General features: G+C 35.5%; 1 protein-coding gene across 2 annotated transcripts in view; it reads right to left on the reverse strand.

Moving 5' to 3' along the window:
* The window catches only part of vps9d1 (VPS9 domain containing 1), a 131,311-nt gene that overhangs the window by 76,779 nt on the left and 30,637 nt on the right, over positions 1-23,895 (reverse strand). For both annotated transcript variants that reach the window (XM_028809882.2, XM_028809883.2), the window contains exons 4-13: positions 21,864-22,023; positions 20,163-20,274; positions 12,352-12,414; positions 11,310-11,362; positions 10,151-10,238; positions 5,929-6,014; positions 5,050-5,573; positions 3,925-4,054; positions 2,646-2,851; positions 1,735-1,819 (exon numbers count right to left, since the gene is read on the reverse strand). In XM_028809882.2, the coding sequence (XP_028665715.2) occupies positions 1,735-1,819; positions 2,646-2,851; positions 3,925-4,054; positions 5,050-5,573; positions 5,929-6,014; positions 10,151-10,238; positions 11,310-11,362; positions 12,352-12,414; positions 20,163-20,274; positions 21,864-22,023 (1,507 nt within the window). The remainder of the gene's footprint in view (positions 1-1,734; positions 1,820-2,645; positions 2,852-3,924; positions 4,055-5,049; positions 5,574-5,928; positions 6,015-10,150; positions 10,239-11,309; positions 11,363-12,351; positions 12,415-20,162; positions 20,275-21,863; positions 22,024-23,895) is intronic.

Raw genomic sequence — 23,895 nt, forward strand, 5'->3', positions numbered from 1 at the left:
ATATTCTTATCTAAAGATGCACAACCCATTTTAAACTCCTTGACGTTAACCACAAGCATGAGTTGGGCTTGGAAATCTATGTAAAAATGGCTAAATACAAGTCAGACTCTGGGTCATGTGTAATCATCTGCTTTACAGTGTTAAGTCCAAATAACTCTCAGGATAAAACTCTGATGCAATCTAGTGGATGAAATATCATGCTGCAGAAAACCTGAATACTTCTACGTGTTCTGCCACATTACGGCAAGTAATCAATACTCATGAGTGGGGCAGAGTCTTTAACCAAAAGCACAATGGCAAATAAAGTCAGTTTTAGAGCATTGTGAAAGTGATGACGATGTGAATTGGTCATTAGACGTTGAAATCGATGCATACAGAAAGTATTGCGTGATTGAACTGCTGTAAAGGACCATTTATAAAGGACCACAGAAATTCATTCTCAAATGAAAAAGCTGAGAAACTGTCTCCTCCAGTACAATCTGCCACTGCTAGACTGGAACAATTAAGGCCGTTTTTAAAATTGGTGAAAACATTTTTTGGAACAGTTGCCATCAATCAGCCTTTATTATGCTTGCATAAAAGTTAAATTAAAACATGTTCATGTGAAAACACTATACACTTAATGTCTTTATTTTCCTTCATGTTTTTCCTATTAAAACAAACAAATGATACCAGCAATATCTGCACAATCTATAAATCAGTCGAGGCCAGCCTTGCTGCCCACATATCAATATAGTAATCATCAATCAAAAAAGACAATCCATAAGTCAGGTACTACTAGAAATGTACCTGAAAAACAAATAATGAAAAAAAATTCAACTACAGAAGTTTGTTCACTCAGCAGTTTAACAATTAATGGACAGATATGGTTGGTTTCCATTTATGATGTTATCAGTTTTTACTCTGAAGCATTTGTTAAAAAACACTACTCTGGATCAACTTTATCAATACCTTTATAATTTCATAAACCAGAATTAGATCCCTACATCCAGTTTAGCTATATCAAAAGATTCAATTCCCTCACTCTAATAACATAATACATGCAAGTAGACAGGAATACTCAAAGATCTGTACCTTAGATTAAACACAAGGCGTAAGATACATTTTATTCTTCAGAAAGGCGATCACAAATTCTTTAACATTTCAAAACATGTGGTTGGAAAAAGTGTTTCATATCTTAAAGAACAGTCAGTAATAGGCGAAAATTTTGAAGGGGAGTTATAAATGGTACATGTAGCGTGGCACAGTGGCTAAGGCAATCTACTTTAAAATCACTAAGCCCCTGGCTTAATTCCTACCTTTAACTTACTGTTTACCAAATCAAGTCAGTTGTAAAACATAAATAATTGTGTGCTATCCTGCATCTTGTAAATTGACTTGGATATTGGTCATTAGCAAATATATACACATCAATTGTCTTAAGAAGTTCAATGAGATCATATGTTTCCAGTTGTATAAAATTTCAAGTTAACATAAAGCAAATAAAGCAATATATAGTTCTAATTAACAAACCAATAGGTGTTCAATCATTAATGAAGAACGAAGATTTGAACATTAGCCTCTAAAAATTGTTATTCATTATCATAGACAGAAACAAATTAAAAAAACAAAACACACCATATTGGGTTTATTTGCATTTAGTTTTGTTAAGTTTGACTTGAATGCATGGAATGTTATATTCCTATTAATAAATTCAATAAAAGATCCAAAAAACAAACACCACAACCTACTTACATTGCTGCAGAAGTGTGTGAGGTAGACGGTTCGTTTGAATTGCGGTACTCTTCAGCACATTCACAGATTAAACGTAGAGCTTTCACTTCATACAACAGAGAAATAAAAATTTAATAATGTATAGTAAGAAAATATCCAGTTCACTACTGTATAACCCTGGACATTAATCTGTATGTACTTCAGTATTGAAGCAAAACTCTAATCAGCATTACTTGTCTTCTAAACAGGCACCTCCTACATTATTGTAGTCTGGAGATTGGTAAATATCACAGATGATATTTTTTTATGCGAGTTAATCAATTCACATCCCAATTCACGTGTAAATATGAAAATAATTCTTTATTGATTACAGCCTTCCAATTTTATCCCACCACCTGTTAAACACAGACTACCCATCATGCAGAAGTGACATTATATATATATATATATATATATATATAAAAAAAAAAAAAAAAAAAAAAAAAAATCACCTATGTTTAAAGACAAAGGTTTTGTTCATTGTATCTGTCCTATTTTGCTGTACTATGAAACTGAAATTTTTGTTGTTACTATTAAAAGCTTAAGTCAACCAGTAATTGATACATCCTGAATTTAGTTTAAATATGAAAGGTACTAAAATGATAGTTAATGGGTACAAACTGAATTTAAATTTCAACATATAGTACTTGGAAATTTCAGTAATGAATTGACAAAAAAGCTTGGAACGGATTAGTGGAAATAACTATTCCACATTTTAAAACAAGTTAACTTCAGCCTAAAGAAACTGCATCTTATGAAAAAAATGATTCTAAAAATACAACAGAATGATACCAAAAAGTGACTATTTCATATTCTACCCTGTTCTTAATTACGATTTTTATAAGAGCAGTCAAAATGCTGAAAACAGATTAGTATAAAAACAAACGTCTTACCAATACATTCAAGTTTCTTTTGAGGACAGCAGAATTTTGATATTTGCTTCAGCTCTATCACTGCTGCCTCATAAGGGTAGCAGCCAGAAGGTGGTGAAGACTCAGACGGAAAAAGTTTAGACTTAACACCAATGTCACAGGGCTTCATATTTTTGTACAATGCCATACTTCTTTCAAAGGCAAGTTCACGATTAATGTAAACTTTTCTAAAAGTACAAACAGAAAAAAAAAAATCTTATAATGACTTAGTTACTTTAGAAGGATAGTACGAGTAGACTCATTGTCAAAAAGACATTTATTATGCTCTAGTTTATTAAATTGAAGTGTGCATATTTAACACAAACACACCTCTCATTATTATGCTAGGTTTTACTGATGCTGACTATAGTCTTTAAAGAACTTCAACACTAAGCTTATTTTTGTATTTTTGGGAAGTCTACAATATATTCTGTAGCTAAGAAATTGCTTTGAAACAGAATTAAACTGCGGAAAACTTACTTTTAGTGACAACAGTGCCACTTGCAGGATATAACAAATATTACAATATCCTTTATACGAATGGCAGCAAAAAAGTTCTCCAATTAAATATTTTAAAAGAAAATAAATTAAGAGCCTCTTCTGAAAATTTTTTTTTGAAATGTGAGTGTTGCTAGTTGAAAAGGTGTAGCTTAGAATTCAGATATAAAACCCTACATTAGGTATGAGAAAAATTAGGAATGCCCAAAGGTAATTATTGGCACTAGAATCAGGAGTAAAAAGGCAAATCTGCCTAAGCTTCCAAAACTGGACATATTATACTGCTCAAATCAGTAACGTGGGAATGGTCCAGCAAAGGGTATGATTTTGAAATCATACTAAAGCTTAATTAAGATTAGAAAGATTTACAAACATCAGCTTCATTTCTAGTTGTACTACATAACTTGTCTAAGTACAAGCTGCTTTGCTTGGTAAAACATCAGTTTATTTAAAAACACTAGCTTTTGTGGACAGGGTTGTTTACTATGAAATGATGGAAACTGCTCTCCATCTATCCACTTCTCCTTCTGAAAGGGCTTGTTTAATAATGACTCAGCTACTATTCTGCATGCATCACGTCCTGAACATACAACACAGACATTAACATAAGAAAAGAAAGAACTGGTAAAGACAGAAGGAAACTTAGCCGAAGCCTTCAAAATTCTTACATTATATACAGTGAAACCGGAAGAGATTGCTGAAATAAAAAGTTAATTTTAGATTGGGGTAAACAATTACTGGAAAAAGTTTAATCAATACATACCTAAACAAGGCAAGTAAAAGTGTCCAAATAGGGGTGAAGAAAGCCTCTTCCAATATTGCTAAACACTGATCTTTAGCAGCAGCATTGTTCAAAGTTTCAAACGACAGAATGCATAATGACAGAAGTCGATCTGGTCATAATAGGAGGGGAAGAAAAAAAAAAAAAAAAGTTTGCCAATTACATACAACAATTCACAACCAAACCATTATTGTAGAACGGTCTGTTGGCACTAAAGTTAGAAAACACAAAGATCACAGAAAGGCTCCAAACCCACACCCCACAAAAAAAAAAAAAAACCACCACCAAACAACTACTAAGAACAAAAAAATAACACGCTGCTCCATAGTTGATACTTTGGTTAAAAAAATAAGTGTTTGTGTGGCTGTTAAACCAAACTGTTAATCTTAGGGTGAAGGAAACGCATACCTTCTAGCACAAGGTAGGAACTGAAATTTGAAAGACACTATCCCATGACCTGGGAAAAACACATTGGGCAATTTAGAGTTGTCAACAAACTTAATGTTCAAACCTTTTGGAGGAGAGAGGGAAAAAAACTGGAGCACCAAGAAGTAAACCAAGTGGCCCATTTGTAATGGTGAAACACTACAGAGAGAGAGTCAGGGCTGGTTTCTAAAAACCTGATCTCTGAAGATCACTGGCCTCTGTGCCAGCGGTTTTACTCAGCTTACTAAACAGTGGTCTTTATGCTTATAGACTCTGAAAACACAAAACAGCACTGACTCACCTTTTCCACATATATCTGCACTATGTAATAATTCTAATTTAGACCACACAATCCAGGTCACCTGGACTCTGTCCCAGCAAACCCAGGTAAAATTCAGCAGAAAAATCATGAGGAAGTTGCATAAATTATTGTATTTGCAAGTTCCAAAACATTCTCCAAATTCATTAAAGTTTGTTTTGAATTGAACATATTGTTTGTAAATATTGCTACCAGCAAAATATACAATAAATTTTAACAATTATTTTAAATTAGCTAAATTACCATTTACACCAAACAATTACTGCTGTTTTCTTAGCTATACAATCTTCTCAATAAAAAGGGCCTTATAACACTACTCTACAATAAAGACAATGGGCATTGAATACTTACAAAATACTAACCTATAGAGTTATGAATATCTTTGACAATGTCTTTCAGTTGCTGGGGAAGGTTATCATTCTCCAAAGACAGAACTAGAAACTCTCCCGGTATCTGTGAAGACAGATTAGGAAGACTTTCTGGCTGGCCTTGAAATTGCGGTAAAAACTGTTCCAGATCTTCAAAGGAGCCATCTTTGTCAACAGCACTTAATGTGGAGGTTTCTTGGTTATTCATATGTTGTGTCTGCTGTTGAACTCGAGAGTCTGTGTTGGCATTGTAGTCTTCAATTAGGGGTAGAGATGTCACAGAAACACTGTGCTTCATTTTTTCATTGTTCATTTGGTTGTTCTCCTGTAGGGACTGCATGCAGTGTATACTATGTGAAGCCTTCATGCTGTGCTGCTTGCCGATAGAAGCTACATGTGCAGGAGATTTCTGGACCAAGTTGTGACTACAGTTAGCTCGGCTAACAATACTGTATAGCTTGTTGTAAATACGGTACTGCAGTTTCTTCAAAAGCTTCATGACAGGATGTTCAGGGCAGCTGGGGGTGGGGGAGGGAGACAAAAGGAACAAAAAGCTTACCCCCGCCCAAAAAAACAAAACATAGGCATCCAGTAAATTTTATTTTTTGCTCCAAATTCACAAATTAATCAAAAGCAAAAACCTTCTAAAGTTAGAATTAAAAACATTTTCAATATTCCATTTGCACAATATGATAAATTAAGGTTATGCTAGGCACAAATACATATTTAAGTCAGGAATAAGTTAAAATAAATATTTTCTCCCAATGAATCCTAAACAGAATGATGAAACAAACTAAGTTAAACAAACAAACAAAACAACACTTTTGAATATTTTTAAACACATTATTGAGTTTACCTGTATATTTTCTTTACCTTAGAATGCATGACAAAAGACCAACAACAAGTGAAAGATCATCAGGATTTTTCTTTAATTTTGACTTCCAATTCCTGGGCCAATCCTGAAAATACATAAGATATACAGTGGCATAAAACATCCGTTTCATATTGTTTAAATTTTCACATTATGAACAGCTTATGTACCACAGCACCAACCAATGCTTCATGCTCTCATATTACTATTTAAAACGGCAAGTAACTATTTTGTCCGATTACTTGGTAATCCTTTAAATTATTTTAAATTGCTCGTCAAACTCTTCCAATAATTACATTTTCATTATTAAAATGATTAACGTCTATATCTTAGCAAATCTTAATCTTGGATGCTTGCATTTGAACATGCACTGGTCTTTCCAATTAAGGACAAAACCCATTCATATATACATTCTCTGTGCTATCCTTGTCGGATTAGACTTTGGCACACCATAGTCCTAATACTACCAGCATTGAGGCCACAGCAGGAAGCAACCCTGAATGGGTCATCAATCCATCAAAGAGCAAACTCCCTCACCCATTCTACCAAACACTGAGCCATTTACAGTCTTCACTCAACCTATCATGCAAATCTTTGGAATATGGGAAGAAAACCTGAATACCCTATTAACCTCTGCACAGAGAGGGGAAAAATATGAAAAATTCATGCAGCTAATGACCGAGATGACATCTGATCCCAGTTTCCAGGAGATGGGAGGCTGTAGTGCCAACCACCACCACTGTGCCACCCACAAACAGAAACAAAATTTTTGAAAATGTCAACATAAATTCACACAGCTATCTTTCAATAATGAATATAATCTCAAATAGTAAGCTATAGTACTTCTTTCTCAACAACTGAAGTATAGACAGGTTCCTGACTTACAGGTTCTGCATAGTTCTACCTCAACACCTCCAGTATCTGGTATCTCCAAAACCTCCCTTCTAGGAAGCTCCTTTCAACATCAGTAAATCTGCCAACTGCACCTCCACTCACCCAATATGCTAATACTGGACAGTTTTTCCCATTCTTGCACTTCAGCTCTCTTGACCATCCAAAATGCTCATAACCTACTGATGTTTCAGCACCTCTTTAAGTTCTACCTCTTTTCAAGGTATCTTGGGACATTTTTAGACTTTCTGACTCTCTGCTCTCTTCTTGAAAATCCCAAGCTATACTGGCCTAATCAACTTTCAAGTAACTTAGATTTTGCTTGAATTCTAATTTTTCATTTTATCTTGGAACTAACTGCAGTAGTGCACTACTTGTGTTCCATTGTAAAATTTGTTCTTTTAAACATGTGCTGTGACTTACTTTAGAAAGTTACCTTGGATGGAGGTCCAAGCTAAGGAAATGGTTTGGACAAATCTTATTGAATATATGTTTTTATAATTTTAGGCATGTTGATCTATACTTTTAATATTTAAATGCTTGACAATTCATTTACATTATGTCCATGACAAATATTTAAGTACAGGTATGAATTACTTTTGAATGCAAAAATTCAAAAATGTTTAAATGCTAACCCTAACAACATTGTGAAATTTTGAGTAGTAAAACGTTGAACCACAATCATCATATCCTCCCAATTACTATGTGCGCCACTTCAAAAGTTAATTTGTGGTTTGAGACAATTAGTTTGTTATAACATGGTAGCTTGGGTATAAATAGCCCAAATTGGTATAATGTTAGTTCTGACTGCAGTAGTCAATTACAGGGCAAGAAATGCTTAAATTAGCAAAGAGAAACAGTATATCACTCATTTAAGAACTGGTGGTCTGTCAATCAGTAAAAATTCAAAAACATTGAAAGTTTCTTCAAGTGCAGTTCCAAAAATCATGAAGTGCTAAAGCAAAAACTACAACTCAAGCGGACTGTCACAGAATTAGTAGACCAAGAACATAAATGTTTTATAGTAACCATTCTCAGAAATCAACGTTTAAGATTACAATCCAAATAAATGCTTCATGGAGTTTAGACATCAGACACATCTCAATATGAACTGAGGACACCATGTAAATCATTAGAGAAAATGAAATATCTAATGAAAGATAAAGTAGTGACTTGCTTAGATCAATAAACACATGATCAGATCAAAGGAAATCTGTTTGAGATTTGTGGTTCCAACTGCTGTGTGCTCATGAAAAACTGAAAAGGTGAATGGAGGACATCTACATGTATGGTTCCCACCATGACGCACAGAGAAGGTGGTGTGATGGCGCTTGCTGGTGAACAAGGTCAAATATTTATGGAGGCAGTGATACACCATCATTTTGGTTTGAATTTGGCAGGGCAGTCTTTATTTTTCAACATGACAGCGACCCAAAACATACCCCCAGGCTGAATAAGGCTGGCGGCACATTATATAACTTCTAGTTTGAGCATATCCAACTTAATGACTGCAGTCGCTGAATCTTGTTGCATTTAGAATGTCACAGTACATGCCTAGGAATAACAAGGGATGACACATAAAAATAACTACACGCATGACTTTGAAGCAGAGTTTAAATTTTTCAATGTATTGCAAACTTGATGCAACTTTATAGGCAATTAACACACTGCCTGAAAACACCAATGGTCATTATGAAGGTTTTCAAAGTATGGCAAAGTTCAGCTACAATCTGTTAGTCTTTTTCATTATTCCGTAGTGTTTTGATATGATCAACATGAACGGTAGACAAGCCTCTCTTATTATCGTAATCCAAAACACCCTTTCCTACGGGGGTTGCTGTGTATGCACTGTACTTCCAATTGACAACTCATTGGCACAATCAGGAGAGCACCCAGGAGTGTAATCTTTGTCTGGGTGAGTTGTAGATTAATCTGAAGGAGTAGCAGGAAATGTCAAACTACACGACTGGATCACAAAAGTGCACCCTGCCTCACCGAGATTATATACCGGTAAATGAAGTCTGCAACTGAAATTCACTGGAAAAAGACATGCAGTGTGATGGGACTATAAGAGCAATTTGGCAAAAAACTAGAGTTATACAGTGCCGCAGTAGAAGACCTGACTTCCACCATTATCTGAAATAAACTCAATAGAGATGTTTTCAGGGAAATTCTACCAGAGAATAAAGGAAAAAGTAACCAACTGGTGCTATCATTCAAGACCACTGAAAACACATCCCTGGAGACTACATCATGAAGCTAGTTCAGAGACCCTGTCAGTAAAGCTATCATCAAGACAACAGGAGGGTAAGGACTAAACGGGAAAAACCTGGGTTATAAAATTCAGTGCCTTAGCCTCTAGGTCACTCTCTGCAAAAATAAAGCTTAGAAGTAAAATACAGCATTTGAAATCTGTACATTATCTCAAATATAAAACTATTACACCCTTATATATATATATATATATATATATATATATATATATATATATACACACACACACACATAGTATGTATTAGGAACTAAAGATAGAGAAAATATACACACACACCTCACAAAGTACATCCAAGTTATTTAATGTCCACTCATTGTGTTACCCTTTCAATTAGAATTTACTCCACTCAGAACAATGCAAGCATCACTTTAAACAGAATGTAAAGAAGACTTAAATCAGTTATTCTGGACTTGTTTGGCTTGACTATAAAGACTGCAAATATTTATGAAGACAACTGTAAAAGCTAGAAAGGCCATTCATCAGGACAAACATTAACACTCACAAAAACAAGTAACATTTTTAAAGTGATAACATTCTGGATAAAAAGAAGTATTATCAAGACTGTTTATCTTGCAAAACTTCAGCTTTGTAAGCACACTCTTAAAAGATGTTCCCTAACAACAAAAGTAGTTTTAGAAGCAAACACACAATAGAATAGGGAAGATAAAATAATACTCTGCAAGGAGATAAAGATGTAAAATCAGATTTTAAAAAGTAAGTTTGAAAAAAAAAAAAAACGCTCAAAAGTTAGCTGCTTGTTTACTGATATTTGTGAAATGAATCTAGAATGAAAGATTTTTTCCGGTACTTTTCTATTATCGTGACACAAATTATTATCGCATGCGTGATTTGCAGTGGAAGACAGTGGGGGCAGTGGCCCCACCAATTCGCGTCATGATAATAGAAAAGTGCCTTTTTTCCTCTTGAACTAAAAATGCCTCATAGAAATGCAATAATGCAAATACACAAAACATCACAAGCATGTATAGAAAACAGGCTTTTGTTTTACCCTGTAGCCATCCTAAGTCTGAAAGTTTTATATACTTCCTTTCACGTACATGATCTTGATCATATTCAAGTATGCTGGTGTAAAAAATTCTTTGTTCTTGTTCTTCTGAAGTCAAACATGCTGAACTAGAAAATCTCCTAAAATGATAAAGTTTCACAATTATAAGCAGCTTTAACAAGCTATGAAATAAAACATAATAATCTACCATATACATTTATAAAATCATGTTTCCTTTCTATGCAAAAAAGCTAATCAGATATCAAAATAGATTAAGTAACATTAGCAGGAATAACACAAATTCAAAACATATAAAATTAAATTACCATAGTCTTATAGCAGAGACAGCACTGTGAAATTCACTAACAAATTAAAGTGGCAAAACTATCAAATAAAGTACAAATTAAAATAGCATTCGCAGCCACATGTACATAACTGTTTTTATAAAAAACAAAAAAAACAAAAAAACAAAGTAATCTGGAATTAAAATGAAACAAGAAAAGGCTTCACACATAAATAGAAAGAGTAATACTTAATCCAATAAAGTAAATTAGCCACCCATTCCTTTTCTGATCACTTAAAATTATTGGCATCACTACCATTCCTTCATACAGAGGGGAGGAGAAAAATCAATTCTTTTCAAAAAATGCAATTCTATTTTAGAGGTACAATTACTAGTTTGAAGTTGTCCTGCTACTGAGCAGAATCAAAAGCAACACAAAATGAAAGCCAGTTTGATTCTGTCAGACCACAGCCACACACTGCTTTAAAAGTTTCAATTATTACCATTAAGACTATTACATTTAAGACGTTTCATTCAAACTGCTGTAAGCATTTTAAAATGTAATGTTTGTAGAAACCCTGATGAGCTCCAAATTATTTAATTCATTTGAATGCTATTAACATGTGTATATTGCAAATAAAAATAGTAATTCCTGTCTCTTCAGTTACTTGTTACATCTGTAGATTAACGATTTGTTCGTACATTCCTCCTAAATCAAAATTTTTTCTAGGAAAATCTAAATCTAAAACCAATTTAGCATGCTATGAAAACCAAAGTACTCAAAGGAAAACTATATATAAACAATTAAAGCATATGCACAACATCCAGCTTGTTGTAAAACAGAATGATGTGTGAAAGGTTCTCTTACAGTATGTCATAAGAGATGGCTTAGTTAAAATCAAAGAAAATATTAAATGCATTCACTTACCTGTTAGCTTCTTCCTGTAGCCGGAGACGTCTTTCCTCCACCTTCCTTTGAAGCTATTAAGATTTTAGTTAAAGTATTCTAACCAAAAATTACCATTAAACTTAAGATAGTTTAAATAAACCTTGTTTTCTGACCAATGGACTTCTCTGTGAACTGCAGTTAATTTTACGAAATAAATCCAACAATAAATACTCTGAATTTTACTCAATTTTTTTTCTCCCCCAATTCTTCATCTTCAGATACCATCCTGAAAAAAGCTGCAAATTTGACATTTAGACAATCTGCATCAAATAGCCATTATTGCAGAGCTAGCCACGCTTATTTGTAAAATGTATACTGTATTATTACACCATGCTTAAAATCTTATTATACTGAATATATAAAAATATATATTTTCTGTAGTCTAAGAAACAAATACAGAATATACAGAGGCTACTGCAGAATACTCAATTCAGCAGGTTAAACTGTACCCATTTTTGGAAGAGAAATGATTCTGATATTGCAGAATCATATTTAAAAAGAGAGATACAGTATTTCATATTTAAGTAATTCTTTTATTTGAAAAACTACTTAATAGATTCTATTGCCTTATGTATCTGATTATACAAAGGAATCATTCAACTGTCAGTGTACCATTTATTGTTATTACTTAGGCCAAAACTGTACATTTGACAGTTTCCAATTCAATTTAAATGACCACTTTTTCTCCAGTGTTCAGATGATATATACAAAATTTTACAATCCTGGTCCAAACTTAAAATGATTTTGCTTTACCTTTCCATTACTCTTGACTAAGCTGCACCATACATTGCTTTAGGTTTCCATCAATACAAAGCAATCCTATGAAATGTAGTAAATCTATCAATATATCTAAAGCAGGACTATACAGCAAAGACAGTGTTAAAGGTTGGACAAATTTGTGAGCACAACATATCCTAAACATTTACAAAAGAAATTAAACATTAACTGGAAATGTAAATGGAGCCATCTTGTCAGAAGATAGGAAAGCAATTGATTGTTCTACATGCAATCTTTAGGATACAGCATCTTGTCTTGCCTTTGCAATAATTAGATTCTCCATCATCTGGCGCTGTAGAGACAGGGTCTGCAAAACAGAGAAACACAGCAATTCTATTACCTTCCACAACAAGGCACTGTGAACATTTTAAAAGTACTGGAGTCAGATCAACCTTCAGTCCTGAAAGACCCCTATGTCTGCAAATTTTTATTCCAACCAGTTTCTCACTCAGTGAGTCATTGTTACCTTAAAATTGAACTTACTGTTTAATCACCTAAGCTGTTTTTTTTTCCCACTTTTTTGCATTTAGAAAAGTGCAGTAGTCTCAGATTTACAATCAAGGTAAACTGATATACTTGCATTTTTTCTGTATCGTTAAATGCTTACTTTGTTGTGTTGTTTTGTACTTTTCTGTGGAATTTGCTTTCTTAGCTGTACCTGAATACAGACAATGTTGAGCAGAGCAGACACCAGCACAAATGACTCAAAGAAACATCTTCAGCTGCTAATTACTAGGAAATAGTCACCTAAACAGACCAATAAAAAATAAAATACATAAAAGAAAAAAAAATTCAATCCTACCTAACACAAAAATTACTGCTTCATTTAGTAAAATTAGAGCACAGCCAGATTGTAATTTCCAGGAGCATGCATAAAAAATTTAACTGGGAAATGACCGCTTGCCTACTCCACTTGAGACAAGAAGTAGGTTGGGTCAAAAACCTGCAGTCACAATCGGCCTTGATGTCTGAACGTTAAGAACCACCGAGATAGGTAGTGAAAGTTATACGATTAAAATCGGTGCACAAGCATTGTTGATCTACTTAACTGCAGACTTGAAACTGGTCCATGACAACCAGGTAGAACAGAAAACCCCCTAATAAGACGTGACTTTGCTAACTCACCTTAACACTTAACTTTTTTTTTCATACTAGACTTAAAATGTGGCGCAACAACCGCCGTATGTATGTTCGCTGCTTCATTCGATACTGCGCTCGTGCTACAGTTGTATACTGAAACTCCAACTTTCAAGTGAAGGTAAGTTATAAACTCTATAACGATGTTCTTAAATTTGTTTTAATTGCGTTTACCGTTACGCCAGAAAAAATTGTTACTTTCGACTGTTCGATATTGACGACGTGAACTTCCACGGGTCCCTTTTAAAGTACCTTTAAAAATGCCTTGAATGTTCTCCAAAAGTAGTGTATCTCTTCGGAAAGCGTATACCCTGCCATCACTGAAATGGACACTCTCTTCATAAACGAAGGCTCCAATCTACCTGAAAAGGTGAATGCTTTTGTGATTTACGCCACACCGTCTCCTCTAAGAGCTCAGAACCCTTTTATAAACAATGTCTTGCTGCGTTAATGGTGGAAAATACTGGCGCGAGAAAAAGCAAGAGAGGGGTTGAGACATCGATCAGGTTATCCCGCACAAACACCATACGCCCCATTGTGCGGTACTTTTCCTTTGTGTGTTTCACACCTTTCACATGCTTCGGTTTGGGAGAAGGGTGGGGTCTAATGACGTTTGTCTTCTGGGTCAACAATTCGAAATCACGTTAGGTGCCTCGGATAATATTTTGATTGGCTAGTTTGACATTCATGAATCCCGAAATTCAGAGGATCGTATACAGTGCATTGTTTTATATACATATTTTTAAATGATTAATTTATATTCGCATGTAAATTGGCAACGTTGTCCTCCAATCCAACCCTTTTTAGCGTATTTTAAATGGAACACATTTTTGGGAAGCAGAACGTACATAGTCCACAACTTGCATGGCCATTCCCGGACTAGAATTTCGAACCTCATCTCATGTTCATATTAGGTTTCGTCATATTCCCCAGAAACGTACATGTATTTTTAAATAGTGTGTTTCGTTGTAAGTCATACCGTGTGCATGTACTCTGCGATCAGTTCTAAGACTTCTTTTTCCGCCCAGTGCTGTTAAAATGGGCTCCTCAATCGCAACCCTGGATTAAGTTAATCGGGCTTTAGACTCATCGAATTTAAGCAGATGCATGTTGTATTTTTAATAACCTTTAAATGAACATATTCCGTAGAACATTTAGTGTAATCAGGAATGAAATTCTATGATACTGTATGCAAAGTAGTAGTGCGAATCTTCCGATCTAAATTCATCCATCCACCCATTTACACAGGCGTTCTGTATCACCGGTACAGGATGACAGACCGTAAGCATTTATAACCCAGTTGCATCAGACGCAAGACATGTGTCAGCTCTGATACATTACAGGGCCAAATTTGAACGTTCATATTCTGATAAATGGGTTCCGCCTCCACTGGAATGGCGCTGATTAAAAGAGTATTATTTCTTTAGTGCTATCGTGCCCCTCCCCCACCAATTCAATTATTTTTTTCCAAACACAGGATCAAAAATAACAGAAGTCTAGCAGTAGTGGACAAGTAGCCCTCGCTACGGAACGGGGTCGCAAACACAATGCATGGCCCATGCTCATTAATTGCCACTCGACCTTACCTTTATATATTTTTTAATAGTATTTAATTTATTCAAGGAAGGGTCTAATGGGAGTCTAAACAATAACGTTTCTAAGAGTCGTACTTTACAAAATTAAAGAAACTCGTGCGTTCATGCTTTCAATAATAGCGCTTACTTATGCGTGTTTTGAACTGCGCTAGTTTCTTTAGTTCATTCATTAGAAAAAAAGCTTCTGATGCCGTTATGAAAATAATCGCTTACCGCACAAAACTCCACAGTGTAGTAGCTATTCATCAGATCTTCGTACATTTTTCAATATATTCACTGCGAAGTCAAATAGGCACACACTGTGGTACAGATATACTGAGCGGTGCCAGTCAGCTACCAGTGTTTTTTCAAAAACGCTAAGAGTAGGATTTTTTGTGTATATTGTGGTTGAATTGTCAGCATCCAGCAGTAGTCGGCCCTCATACTCTAATTTCTAAACCCGGTTATGTGAATCAACCCAAATGAAACCCATTAATCGAACGTACTTTAAATCTGCCCTAATATCACCACATGAAATCAAATTCCACATGTGGTTCTGAAAGATTCTCATTTCGCACTGTGCCGGCCTTGGATCACTATGTAGATGATAACGGGCACAGCTTCAGGGGGCTTCCAGCGAGCACGCCATTTTTTTTTTTTTATCTTTTTCAATTGTTAGCAGCGCTGCTTGATCATTCCCCTCTTAGCAAGCACTAGGTTAAAACTACAAACGGGCTCCGTTTCAGACGTATGTCAACAAGCATACACAATTTAATCTTCTTCCATTGTCGGCAATACTGCTTGATCACTCTCCTTTTAGCAAACGCCGAGTTAAAAGTCATTGCTAGGATGCTGTCTGTACAGATGATATCTAGGTTAGGTTAGGCAGACTTTATTATCCTAGAGGGAAATCTGTTTGAAAGTACAAAAAAGAAGCAATTGTTACATATTGTCACATATACGCACTTATTAATCATCTTAACTGAAATGAGCCACCGTTCTAGGTTGTAATTTGACCTTACATCTTTTATAATTTTTATCCACCTATTTACAAAAAAAAAATTAAGGCTACCTTACGAGTGTGATTTTTACTCTTTTAAAACCAAGAAATTCAATTTAACCATTTCCAAATCCACATTGCCCATTAAAAAAATCCATCATTCATACTCTTAATACACTGGACCAGTTCTTATATTGGTCAGTTCAGGTTCAGGGAGAACCCTGATTTTTAAATTTAAAAAAAAAAAAACAAACCGAAATCATCCCAGTGACAGATGATTGTTAATTAGTGGCGCATAGACTGCACTTGGATGCCAATTATAATACTAGTTAGGTGTATTTTTTATGCTGACAGAGAATTACGACCTGTAGATTTCCTTTGATTTTTTTTTTAGTATCATAGCATATTTTACAAGCCGCTTTAACAGCAAATATTACTACACCGATCAATGAGATAAATATTATTAATTAGCAAATTACTGTACAGTATTAACTTCCATTGCCTAAAGTGTAAGCAAATAAGTGGTGGCAATACTGTTTTTGTCGGCGTCTTGGTCCTACTTCGGGTTCTGAGGTCTGTTTATCATACTTTGGGGGATAATGGGGGGTTCCACTTGGAGTGTCGATCGCAATGGAAATCATAACTTGAAGGGAAGGGCTCGGAGTTCGATATTGCATATTGCATCGTAGAACTGGGGGTTTGGCAGAGGCATGGTTCCCCCGTAGGTCTCCCTCGTAGGTTCTTCGTGTAGGTCATAGTGGGCAGTACCAGTACGTATCCATTTTCTGTCGTTAAAAAGGAATACTACTGGTAATATGTACCGGTGCATACTGGCCCACTTCAAACCCCACAAATTCCTCTTTTTTCGTATGTTATATCAAAACTCAGCCAATATTTTCATTCTTTCTTTATTCTGCTTAGTACTGCATCTGCTATAGACTCCCAGACAAAATTAAGGCAAGAACACTAGTAGTGTCAATACTTGAACAGCACTACATTTCAGCCAGCGCTACAACCAGACAGATGTAGGTGTGCATTTTGTAATCTTTTTAGTTAGCCAATAAAAGGTGTCAATTTGCTTGGCTTTTCTCTAGCCAAAAATACAAATTTTAATTTTATTATTTTAAGTCCTGTCTCCTATGTTTTTAATCCTGATGGCAGCAACATAAACTCAGCATGTTAATCATAGCCCCTCTCCTATAGCCTGCATCCTGTCATGGAAATGAACACTTGGAACATTAAAACAATAAAATGTGGACTGTTTATTATTATGCGGTTGGGTGGCGCCCTGCCCGGGGTTTGTTCCTACCTTGCGCCCTGTGTTGGCTGGGATTGGCTCCAGCAGACCCCCGTGACCCTGTGTTAGGATATAGCGGGTTGGATAATGACTGACTAACTGTTTAATATTAACAGTGTTTCAAGGTTTCAGCAAGATTAATGTAATACCGAGTTAAGGGGTGTTAGAACCTAACATTGCAGAATGGGCCCAAGCCAGGAATCAAACCAAAAAGAGGATGGCATTATTTCACATGAAAAACTGTTTTGCACACCCACATTTACCAGCATAATACATATTTAGATATGATAATCAACCTAAGTTGGATGTTTTTGGATGTGGGATATAAACATAGTCTGCATGCATGCACAGTCTATCAGATTTAAAAAGAGTGCACACACACACAATCACTAAATATTACAAGAAACTTTGTACTGAATTAGGGCCATGTAGTTTCAGCGAATGTGAACTGTTATTAATAGGGGAACTAAATTGCTAAATCTGCTTATTATCCAATTTCTGCTATCAGATTCAGAATTTGAGTTAGCTGTTCCAAATGTATTAAATTGGTTCTCCAGCAAGCAAATACAACACTATCTACCTAGTCCACTACCTGGTGAGTCAACTTGGCCCAATGTTGGGAATGGCCCATCTCCCCAAAAAAAACATTCTGCCAGTGTAATGGAGGTTAAGTAGCCTTTTAATTACAGCCATCCAGTATTATTTATTTATTTATATTTTTTGTTATTTTATAATGTAAGTAGTAAGAGCCCAGAAGTGTTTTGTTAAGTTTTATTTTCATAGGAAAGAGGGCAATGGCAGAGCTGAGAAGTAGTTAACATCACCAAAAACACTGCTATGTAAATTGGCATATTGGAAAAAGGGGCTCATGCGTTTTTAGTTCAGTAATGGCTGCTGTAAGGTGAGGGTTTTTCTTTTGGCTTCTTATAGCATTTCAGTTATTAATCGGTTACATTTAAATATTACAATATTAATTATATTTTGTATTACAGGGCATGCAGGTGATGATTTTGTAATCTTCTTAAAATAATTTAAAAAAAAAGCTCTGTAATGGCCGTTGTGAGGGCATACAGGTGATGAGAGCCTGCAAACATTTTATTTTACAGCGAAATAAAGAATTACAGAGGTGTTGGACGAACCCCCTTTTGTGGCAGCCTCTGACTGTTGTCATTAGTGTCAAAATCCTTGAGACAGCTCAAAGTACGAAGTACTGGATCTTTTTTTGGCAGTGAACATAAAACAACATAGCATTATGTTTCATGATTCCTTGTTGGCTTAACCTGACTCTGCAGATAGCAGCAGGCAAAGAGTATCCCTGTGCAACTTATCTTTTAAAAGCATTTTCATAACACACACTGCTTATTATGATAGGAAAGTGCCACCTAAAATACAACACTGAAATAAAACAGTAACAATGTGAACTTGGAGCAACTTAATATCGATAACTGCTTCACACTACACATGACATATCATCTAAAGACTTAGTAGTTATTAATCAAAATATAAATAGTTATTCCACCCATCTATTCACTTTTCTACAGTACCTCTGTAACCCTTAGTGGGCTAATCAGGTGTAAGATGTATGTATATAAGCAAGTATATCAATATCAAAATAATATCAAAAGTATGATTTCCTACTCATAAGCCCAATATGAGTGTTATTTAAGTAGCTTCAAAACATTTTCTTAATAAAAAAGTATGAATATAGCTAAATTAAAACCATAACTGCCAAACCCCAAACAAAATTAAGAGAATATAACCAGGGATAATTAACATAAAAGACAAACTGAGCAAAGGCTTAAAAACCACTGAAGTCCTCAAGGAAATACTGTAACTGTCACCAACAACAGTCTTGGCTAAACATAAGGAGCCTGATGAAATAAACGAGACAGATGAACTACAGTAGCTTCAGATGATGGCTAAGTAATTGCTGTCACCAGTTAAAAACAACAAGAAAATGAATTGAAATGTGAAATATTTAACTTGAATTAGATTATCTGTAAATGGTGCTATATTTATGCTACACTAATGATTCCAGAAGCACCAAAATCAATAATTAATTTCAGACTTTTCTTGCACGATGAGGAAACTGCTCTTCTACAATATTTAGAAATTCTTATTAAACAGAAAGTAATGTTTCATGAGGAATATATGAATGGCTCAATATCTCAATACATATTAAATATAATATTTTCCTATATGATCACTTTGTTTTTATTCGAATCAAATGACTATAGAAAATGGAGTACTTTCAAGAATGCCTTTAGGGAAGTTGCTGACATCTTCAATATAATGTAACACAGACTCACTATTCTACTGTAGATATCAAGACACCATTAAGTTCATTTATCATTATAAAACATACCCAGACAGAAATCATAAGGTATGCCAAGACAATTTATGCAACTACAGTGAGAAAATAAGTTTACTGTGGTTCTTACAAAATGCATACACAATCTAAACATACATGTAAATTAGAATAACTAATGGGTATTCTAAAAAAAAATATGCCTTTAATATTACAAGGAAAAAAAATCAATGAAATATGTTTAGCAATACATTTTATAAAAATGGCAACCAAAGTCACATGAAAAATGCATTGCTTAAACATGTATTTATTTTATCAGCATTAGACAGAATTCATAATATACATTACTATCTCTCACTATAACAGGTGTAAGTTATACTTTAAAGGAACAGAGTTATATTTTTTAAACCATAATCTTTAAATATACATTTATGTATATAGATTTATAAAAATAAAGCAGTGGAACTGAAACCAGCCTACAGCAGTCTCACCCAAAATAAGCTAAAAAAAAAAAATAAACAGTATTTTCAGATTTTTAAAAGGAAATGTCAAGTTTATTTATAACACTTTGAACCTTATAATATTATTACTCAAAGAAATATTATAGATATGAAATTAAAAAAATGTTCAGTTTTTGTTTTAAAAAGCAAGTTGTATTAAATGTTGAACTATTGTTTTCCCAAGAGTACTGCAAGATAAGAGATGAGCTGAGCAATTGATCTTCACAAACATGACTCACCAGGGACGTTTTCTGCATAGCCTGACTGGGGTTCAGACGGGCCAGTCTTGCTTCATACGTAGCCTTGAGCTTCTGATTAAGTCTAGATGCCTCTTCCATTGGTGTAAGCTCCCTTTCACAAAAAACACACGCACACATTACATTTTATTCACAATAAAATGAAGAAGTTTCTTCCCCTGAACTAGTATCTCCAAATGCTTTTAATTCCACATTGGTATTAAGAATGCTTTATTTTGGAAACTACACAGATAAGTTCTCAAATCTGCTTAATCCAGTTCCAGGCTGAAGGATGCAGGAGCGTATCCCAGCAGATTTCTATGCAAAACAGGAACAAACTTTGGAAGACGCACCAGTTTACTGCAGGACACATTTCGTGTCCAAACCCATTCTCACTCATATAGCATCAATTTAAGTTATAAGTTATCCTAAAACACACAACTTTAGGAGAATAACTGGAGTCCCTGATGAAAGATCTCTGTACAGGAAATGGAGATAACTTGGAAGTTTCACACACATGATAACCGGACCAGGATTTGAACCCAGTCTTCTGCAGCTGTGACACAGAAGTAGTAACTACTGCACCACTTTTCCATCCATTTTTGGAAAAGTAACCTAACAAAATATAACAATCTCAAACACACTTAAACCATTTCAGGATTGGAGGATTGAGGAGCCAAGGCAATTTCAGCAGTATTCAGTCACAAGGCAAGAATTATCCATGGACAGTTCATTGCCGGGCCCACTCACACCCACACTCATGCAGAGCCAATTAGGAATCATCAACTCATATGTCTGTAGGTAAATGGCAGGAAAACCCAAACAGACGAGGGGAGATTTTGCATTCTCAGTCTACATGGACAATGATTGGATACAGAATTCTAAACCCATACTGCTAACCACTGTGCCACCATCCAGCCTATTTCTGGAAAATGTGTTTCACAAATATATAATATTTGCTTATAAGGTATAGGTCTGCCTAACCTAATTAAACCTAAATAAATAATTATCCCAGTATTTAATATCAACTGTCTGAAAATACTTAGTCTGTAGATTGATAATCTTTGAAAAAAACTGATTTGCTCTTTACATGTTTTAGGAAGGTGGTACAGTGGTAGTGTTGCTGCCTCTCCGTAAGGAGACCAGAGTTTGTACATTCTCCCCGTGTATGCATGGGTTTCCTCCAGGTGCTCCTTTTGTTCCCACTGTCAAACGACATGTAGGTTAGGTTAACTGGTGATGGCAATTGGCCCTAGTGTGTTTCTAGTGTGTGGGGATGTGTGTTGACTCTGAGATGGACTGGTACCCTATCCAGGGTTTGTTCTTGCCTTGTGCCCAATGCTACCTGGAATAGGCTCCAGCCCCCAACAAGACCCTGATCTGGATTAAGCAGATTGGAAAATGACATGACAGGTTTTAGGAAAAGAAGTACAACAGTTGAATCAATGAAAAAAAAAATTCTTTGCACAGAAATGTTTTAAATACTCGTAGTAGTGTGAGTTACTACCTGTGTGTCACTTAAAGTAATTCATTATTCAAGAAAACAGACAAAATTAACAATGGAGTGATGGTCTCTAGCAGAAAATATCATGTGCTGAAAGAACATGTATATTTAGACATTAATTCCTGTCCATTTGCAATATAAACTGTACAGTCAAGTCTGAAAGACTCAATTTAGACAATACTGTCTGTCATTTATCTTACTTTTTTGTGTTTTGTGTGTCAGCAATCTGCATCTTCTCAAAGATTTCTGGAGGAAGGAAAGGGGATGTTGCTTGCCCTCCATCTGAGAGAACTCTGCGATGCCCTGGCTTGCACGTAGGTCGGTGCTGTTCCAAGGCGGCAGGCTTTTCTTCTAATTTGCCTTTAATAACAAATAGGAAAAATACATAAAATGTCACATTAGAAAAGCTTTATTTGCCTCCATAGGTCACTTTCAAAGCACTTATAATCTCAATCTTTATATATAATCTTCATTTGGATCTTGATCTTTGTTTGTCCGCGAATTCACTGCCTTGTGTGGTGTTCCTGCTGTGTTCAGTAGAGGGCAGTAGTGATGGAGGAGGAGAGGATGTGAGGGGGAGGATCGCTGGATGAGGTTGGAGTGTGGTGATTAAAGAGGATTGAACTAAAGGAGACTACGTGCTGTTTGTACTGGCTGAATACACAACACCTTGGTTTGTTACTTTTGTTTACAAACACTGTCGATACCACTCTTTGTGTTTAGATCTGGCATCAACGCCGTGGTTTTTTGTGTTTCTATCGACCGTCGTTGGCAGCACTTCGTCCAAATCGAATGTTCACCCACTACTTGAAGTTGGCAGTCAGAGTATATAAGTCGGACACACTTCTGTGATTTTCCATCAGTCGACGTTTGGAGTTCAAGAAAGAAGCATTGGTTCTTCCTTACTCTTTGGATTGCCACAAAGCAACCTGCGAGATTGGAGAAAGGTTGAGAAGAGATCGTGAGAGGAAACGACAACGTCATGAAAACGAGACGGATTGTGAATGGAGAGAAGTAGAAATGCTCCTCCACCACCAAATAATTACTATTCGGACAGTGATTCCGAGTAGGCCGTTCCTATCGAATCAATGTCCAAGGGTTTTGTTTTGTAATTTTGTTTCCCTTATAAAAAATCATAATGCTGTGCGACGAAGGGCCCAGTTCACGACTGGCAGCCGCGTTTAAACAGGGAGCCCTTCACAGACAACTTTAACACGCGCAACATAGTTGGGCGCACATGGCTAGTCAAAGAAATAATTTCATGGTCAGTTTTAAATTTAAACAATGAAAAGAAAACAGGATTTGCTACTTTGGGATATGAGATGGCAATATCAGGATTTCAAAGTATGTTGTTAAGCTCCTACACTCAAATAAGTGTAATTTATACTTTATTGCATTCTTTTCAATGCCTAAATGATAATGCGCTTGCAAATGTAAACAGCTAATTATACCCTTAGTAAGTTTCTCACTAAAATATAATCTGACCCTGCAACAAATGCTCTTTGTTTTTTATTTACCTCGGTATACTTTGCTGCATGCCTGTGATTTAAATGCAAATGAAAGAAACTGAAAATTAGTAAGAGATGCTTCCAGCCACCATCTTTACATGATTTAAACAATTCAGGGTTGTTAGGACAAAAGTGTTTCCAACTAGCATCAAAATTAAGGTTGAAAGCAACATTGGACTGAATGCAAATCAATTGCACAGTGCACATATATGCAGTCGCACAGGCCCAACGTTTAGTTCCCATTCAATCCACTAAGCCATTAGAATGCGTAAAGAAAACTGGAGTACCAGAAGGAAAGCCCACATAGACTTAGGGAAATGTGCAGACTCCATATGGTCAGTGACCAGGCCCAAGATTTTACCTGTTCATGTTGCAAAGGTTCAAGGAGCAGCTGAAGGATATGGTGGACTAGTGTCCCAGAGCTTTTAAAGAATGAACCTAACCCCAGAACTAATTTAAGCAGCACCATGGTAGAATTTAAAGGCACATTCCTGCAAGAAACACTTTAAGGCTAAAGGCATTGATGCAAGATGGGGCAGAGCTCAAATGCCAGGAGGTGGAAAGTCAAAATCTGACAGGGAGAGAAGGGGAAGTGATTCTGAACATTACTGTTTTTCTGATTTGGATTAACCACCCTATCCATAAAATAAGAGTGGGAATTTTTGACAGCCACACTTACTCCTTAAACATTTTGCTTTCTCCCTATAAACACCTTTCCACTTAT

This window comes from Erpetoichthys calabaricus, chromosome 9 (assembly GCF_900747795.2).
Source record: "Erpetoichthys calabaricus chromosome 9, fErpCal1.3, whole genome shotgun sequence".
Taxonomy (NCBI): Eukaryota; Metazoa; Chordata; class Cladistia; order Polypteriformes; family Polypteridae; genus Erpetoichthys; species Erpetoichthys calabaricus.